The sequence below is a fragment of the Gadus chalcogrammus genome, chromosome 9 (assembly GCF_026213295.1).
Source record: "Gadus chalcogrammus isolate NIFS_2021 chromosome 9, NIFS_Gcha_1.0, whole genome shotgun sequence".
Lineage (NCBI taxonomy): Eukaryota > Metazoa > Chordata > Actinopteri > Gadiformes > Gadidae > Gadus > Gadus chalcogrammus.
Genome location: NC_079420.1, coordinates 22993494 through 23000036, shown reverse-complemented (window position 1 = coordinate 23000036; position 6543 = coordinate 22993494). Strand labels below are relative to the sequence as shown.

At 42.5% G+C, this 6543-nt stretch overlaps 1 protein-coding gene across 1 annotated transcript in view; it reads right to left on the bottom strand.

The window, feature by feature from the left end:
- Window positions 1-2842: 2842 nt before the first annotated feature.
- Window positions 2843-6543, bottom strand: part of LOC130389529 (CD81 antigen-like) — an 11455-nt gene continuing 7754 nt past the window's right edge. The window contains exons 3-8 of the mRNA XM_056599356.1: window positions 6537-6543; window positions 6015-6089; window positions 4981-5094; window positions 4683-4781; window positions 4035-4118; window positions 2843-3596 (exon numbers count right to left, since the gene is read on the bottom strand). The exon at window positions 6537-6543 is cut by the window's right edge and continues 91 nt beyond it. Of these exons, the coding sequence (XP_056455331.1) occupies window positions 3534-3596; window positions 4035-4118; window positions 4683-4781; window positions 4981-5094; window positions 6015-6089; window positions 6537-6543 (442 nt within the window). The 3' untranslated portion in view covers window positions 2843-3533. The remainder of the gene's footprint in view (window positions 3597-4034; window positions 4119-4682; window positions 4782-4980; window positions 5095-6014; window positions 6090-6536) is intronic.

The window sequence follows — 6543 nt, the reverse complement described above, 5'->3', positions numbered from 1 at the left end:
TCGTTTTGATGTGTTTCAGCCACCACCCAAACAATTGCAGATGACGCCTCTCACCCACCCACGCTGCAGGTACATGTCAGACAGCAGAAAGTGATGACGGAGGCACCAATGTGTACGGTGTGTGTGTGTGTGTGTGTGTGTGTGTGTGTGTGTGTGTGTGTGTGTGTGTGTGTGTGTGTGTGTGTGTGTGTGTGTGTGTGTGTGTGTGTGTGTGTGTGGGTGGAAGAGAGAACCCCAAAACGAGGTCATGCTGGCTGAAATGGGGCACAGTATTGTTCTTAGTGGTAGGGGGCAGAGGGTGTCGTTTGGCGCCCCCTTCCAGAGCTTCAGTTCGTGACCTTAACTAATCTGTCTCATGGCATCATCGGATGTGGCAATCCTTTGTCATATTTAATCGCTACATGAAGTCGACTCATTAAGTCGACTCATTAAGTAGAACGGATTATTCAGGGCTTTTACAACCACTGGAATACAGAGAGAGGGGGATTGCTAGAGAGAGAGATAGAGAGTGATGAAGAGTGATATAGAGGGATGGAAAGGAATGGAGAGTGATAGAGAGCAACAGAGAGAGAAAGGGGAGACAGAAAAAGAAAGGGATAGAGAGTAAGAGACTAGAAAGACTAAATGATAGGACTGTGACACACCTGTGCAGTACAGGTGTGATTTGTGTCCAACCGGTTCTGTGATTCAACTGGCCAGACTTCTCCTGGTGACTCAGCTGCAGTGATGAATGGACGGGAGGTGTGGGACAGGCAGGTGTCCACCTAGGGTGACCAGATGTCCCGCTTTGGCGGGACAGTCACGCATTTCCATTACTTTTTACACATCCCACAAATTGAGACATTGTCCCGCATTGTTATTGATAGTCAGACTCAATATTTTTTGGTGAGTTGTATGATCTTTCATTTATCAAATAGCTGTGTGCGGGGACAGCAGTGAGGGCTGTCATAAGGGGGCGAGCGGGCTGTTTGATCATGTCTATCAAACTGGGACGCGGACGCAGGTTAAGGGCACGCCCACCAACAAGAAACAATGCACAGGGGCAGAATATAAGTGTTTTGGTTTTTATAGACCACATCTTTATTTTAGACTACCTCGGTGCATTGGTATCCCACATTATCCCACATTGTCCAACACAAACGTAGTCTTTGTCCCACATTTGGTAAATAGGGATCTGGTCACCCCATGTCCAACACGCCGGACCACAAGGTGCCAACGACCACAGAATGCATGTGGTGGTGTTTAATCACAGTGTAAAACAAGGAAAATACTCAATGAATAGACTAATTCCACCTGAATACAAACACTGCTGCTGCAACACCACCTGCAGGTTATCCTGTTATTGCAATTATTTGCTGTTAACTGACATGAACTGCAACAGTTTATTTTTGAGTCGCTACAGTTAATTGTAATGAATATTTATTAGTATGACATATACAGTGTCTTCTTTTGTTTGCCTCGTGCTCTTCTTCTTGACCTTTGATGAGTGAAGGCCAACCGCGCAGAAGATGAAGAAATCAGACGCTCTTTGAGGAAGAGCGTTGGGTTTACATTTAGTCATGAAACATTAATAAGGTGGTTTAGGTTTGTCTTGGTAGATCATGACCATAAATGCATTCGAAGGAATGTGAGTGCGGAGGCTTTATCATATTTAGTGTTTTTGTTGTGGTGACAATAATGGTACAATTATTGACCATGAGTTAAGATTAGTGTATATATTATATATATTTATATATATATATTATATATATATATATTAGTGTACAAACATTATTATATAGCATAGGGTTAGGGTTAGTGGTAGGGTTAAGGTTAGAGTTAGGGTTAGTGAGTTAGGGTCAACCCTTGCCCTAACCCTATTCCATAATGTACCATTTAAAATCGTAGCTACCATGATCACCATTACCTTAGTTATAATGAACACCATTATTAAACATGAACACCATTAGTTAATTCTTACTAGAGTTAGATAACTGACCATTAGTTAACTGCCATTTAATTAGTAGGTCAATTGTTAGATCATTCTTATTACCAAATAAACTGTGAAAATGGTAAATTAATGCAACCTCATTGTAAAGTGTTACCTTTGTTATTAATTAAGTAATTTGTCACCATCGATCTTGAAGCATGCCTTAAGACCGAGTATAAAACACTATTGAGGAGCTATACAAATAGGAGGTTATATATAATAAGGGTGATTCTTTTCTTGAATAAGTAGTTTAAGCTAAGGCTTACGGTGCCAGTGAGAAATATAATAAGAATATGTATATTTAGGCAGCCTAAGCGCAAGGCAGACACTGAGGGCAGAAGTCTGATCAGTGAGAAAGAAGCAAAGGACATGATATCAAAATGTAGAAGAACAAGTTTACACGATTACAAAAATCATTTTTGTAATAAGCTTTAATTTTTATCACATTCTCTTTGCTTCAATGAGTTTTATTCTCTCAACGGCTTATGATTGTTTGATATTTAAGACGTTTCGTCTGATTTTATTGACAAAAAACCTGAGTCAACACATATATGGCCAATTAGCTTCTTCTGATCAGTTGGTTTCGAGTTGATGGAGGTTTTTGGATGGGGCAGCCTCGACGTACAGTCGTTTTCTGGAGCGGATCATAGGGTTCCACAAAAGAATATGATTTTGTGCCACGCTCGGCCTGCCCCTTTGTGGTGGAACATAGTTACATAATGTATGAAAGATCTCGAACTACGGAATTGACAACGGGTATCTATTCGACCGTGTCTCCATATTGCAATGTTATATTAAATGTTTGGATGAACATGACATTGTAAATTTGATTAGTCATAATGATGATTTGAAACATTTGATTTGGCACACTGATTGAAAGAGTTTGGTTGGTTTGGTTGGTTTTGGAACAGTTTATTCCTTATTAAACTTTGTTAATTCATCAGTACAACAATACAATGAGCAATCTGTCCCAAAGAAAAAAAAGCTGAAAATGTACAAGAGAAAATACTTAATGTTTTAGGCCTAGCGGGTTTTAAACAGATTGTTGTACAATAGGTAAAATGGAGAAAAAGGGTACTGGGGAATAAGATTATAGGACACACAAAATAAATTCAATCTATTAAAAATCCTACAACACAGATTATAAACACTGCCTAAATGTCTCTCAGAAAAACGAAATAGTAACGCAACACACACTGCACAACTACTTAAGATTTACATAAGGAAAACTGCAGTGAAAATAAACAACAAAATATTACTATTATCCTTTTATTATTTAGTTATTTAATCATTCACTTCAACATATTAATCGCCAAGGTAAAATGGAAACAAAAATAGATACTGTATAGATACACCCCTGTCGAAAAAAAAAGAACAAGAATTGTGATGAAAAAAAATACACATAAATAATATCACAATGGGGGGTGGGATTGTACGTCATTTGATTGAGATAATATCAACAACATTATAAGCGCTGGTATATCCTGATTCTGCTCCAACGTTCTGAATGAGGGAAGAAGAGCCATCCCTTCACGCACAGCTCCCCCCCGCCCTCCTCGCTCTCCTAGTAAGGCGGGCTGTTCCGGATCCCACAGCACAGCACCATCGTGAAGATCATCTCGAAGATCTGGACAGGGGACGAGAGCACTGTATTACCTTTCATTCAAACAGCGTCACAACATCTGTTTACGGTCGCACTGATACCGCTGCAGGGAACACTAGTTGAGCAATGCATGAACCCAGGTCGATTCCCGCAGTGTGATGTGGTGTCTGACGTATGCCATCAGGTTGAGACAGGTGATACCAAACGCCTGAGGATCAATTCATGTTTCCATCCCCTTCAGAGGGGTTCGAGGGCGTGGTGATACATGGCCCGTGAGGCTCTGTGAGCCAGTGCCTGTGAAGGGCTATGAAAATACCAGGAACTTGTCTTGACAAAACCGTTGATATTATTCAATCAATCAAACGATCGACTCAATTAAAAGCTATTTACATTCCATTAGGTTTGACGTGGACGTGTTGACATGCAGTCAGACGGCGAATACGCTAAGGGGGCCCCACCCACCATGATGCAGGCAACCGCAAGTGCCGCCAGGCCGATGAGGTAGAGCTTCTCCGAGAACAGGTCGATCAGCTTCACATGGCAGCTCTGGGGGTGAGACCAGCACACACCACAGGGGTTTCAGAGAGACCAGCTGACAACACAGTGGTGTCAGAGAGACCAGCACACAACACAGGGGTTTCAGAGAGACCAGCACACAACACAGTGGTTTCAGAGAGACCATCACACAACACAGGGGTTTCAGAGAGACCAGCACACAACACAGGGGTTTCAGAGAGACCAGCACACAACCCAGTGGTGGCAGAGAGACCAGCAAACCTCTCAGGGGTTTCAGTGGTCTGGCTCCACACAGCCTGCTGCTTAATTCCATTGCTTGGCTAAAAATAAACATGTCTTTGAGAAGATGAGGTTCTGAGAAATGTGTGAATTAAAGGTGTCTTTCAGTTCATATGTTCCAAAGAAATTGTCGAGGAGTATGAACACGGTGTTGAAATGAAATGTGGTTTCATGCCGACACGTTCTAAGCTAGGAATTGTTATCAAAAGTGGCGTTGGTAGGAGAGGTTCGCAAATTTGTTCCTAGCCTTCATAATGCTTATCTTCCTCCACAGAGTGGTGATTGTATAGTGTCATGTGGTCAGTAGATTTGTACCTGTGATTCGAGCAAGTCCTTGGCGGTCAGCTTTGGACACAGGGTGCCTGTGACTTGTTTGAAGAGGGGTCCATCGTCTCCCTTACCACAGCACTCCAGCTAGGGGAGATAAGCAGAGCAGCCATGTTCATGTTCCTCACACGCTGGTCATCTCACACTAGGGATATGTAACGTGAACATTAGAGTCCATGTTAATTAATCACTGCATGTAATGGATGCATACTACAGGATTACAGGATGTAATGCAGACTGAGGGCCTAGAGGCGAGGAGAATGGTCCGAGCGTGACGGAGGCCTACCGTGGAGTGGAACACGTGGAGCACTTTGATGGCGGAGTCTTTGTTGGGGCTGCCCGTGATGTCCACCGCCTTGATGTACGCAGAGTCGTAGAAGTTGATCATTTCTTTGGAGATCTGGGGGATTGGAAAGGCGCCAGTCGAGTTAGCAAGTAAGGCTACAAAACATACATTAAAGAGTGATTTTTTTATTGAATTTTCATTGATTTGATTTTGGGTGGATATAAATTATTAATAAGCAAATTATTTATTGAATTTTCATTGGTTTAATTTTAGATTGACATAATCTACTAAAAACCAATCTATTCATTCAACTTTTATTGGTGTGATTCCTCCCGAGGCCCCCTGGGGTCCAATGAAAAAAGACGGGTTGGATCGGTGCGAATGGCTCAGTGGAGCGTGGGCTGGTCCACGCTGCAGGGCAGGCAGTGCGCCCCGCGTGACTCACCCAGATAGCGTTCGTCTACTGGCATCATAAGAACACGAGCTTATAAACACAAACCAAATGGGTTTGGAGCGTGAGTCAGATGGTGTGTGTGTGTGTGTGTGTGTGTGTGTGTGTGTGTGTGTGTGTGTGTGTGTGTGTGTGTGTGTGTGTGTGTGTGTGTGTGTATGTGTGTGTGTGTGTGTGTGTGTGTGTGTGTGTGTGTGTGTGTGTGTGTGTGTGTGTGTGTGTGTGTGTGTTTAAGGGGGTTTGAGAGTGCTAGGGGTTTGAGAGTGTGTTAGCAGTTTGAGAGTGTGTTAGCGGTTTGAGAGTGTGTAAGGGGTTTGTGAATGTGTTAGGGGTTTGAACGTTTGTTGGGGGTTTGAGATTGTGTTAGGGGCTTGTCAGGGATTTGAGAGTGTGTTAGGGGTGTGTTGTGTGTTTTGTTGTGGGTTAGGGATTTGAGAGTGTGTTAGGGGTTTGTTGTGTGTTAGGGGTTTGAGAGTGTGTTAGGGGTTTGTTGTGTGTTATGGGGTTTGTTGTGTGTTATGGGGTTTGAGAGTGAGTTAGGGGTTTGCGAGTGTGTTGGGGTTTGAGAGTGTGTTATACTCACTGTGTCCCGGTTCATAAAGCCCCAGATCCCAGCAGCCACTTCACAAGCAAACAGCATTATCAAGAAGAAGAAGAACTACGGGGAAAGAAAGACAGATTATCTCATTATCAATGATACTAGAGTTTCCGTTGATACTAGTTTTCTCAACCTTCGGTCTTGAGGGTTATTCCCCTATTTTCACTTCGTCTTTGGCGAATAATTATTAAGTAGCCTTAGAAGTTAGAAATCATATAATGCAAATTTGTTATTTATTATATTATATTAAATTAAATGCTGCATCCTGTATAATCTTATCTTTTTGCTAAGGCTAAACCAACTAAACCTAAGCTTCCCACTTACTACTTTAACAAACTTAATCTCGTAAATGATTACGACAGAACAGAGCAGATTGGTCGAAATCATCTACCATTAAGCATCGGGCCTGCCCTGGAACCTTTAATAGGTCCATGCCTGGAAACCAGAGACCCTCCGGTCTTGTAGATCAGGGTCAAAGACTCCCTGCCCCTCCTCTGATAGACTTACCGTACCG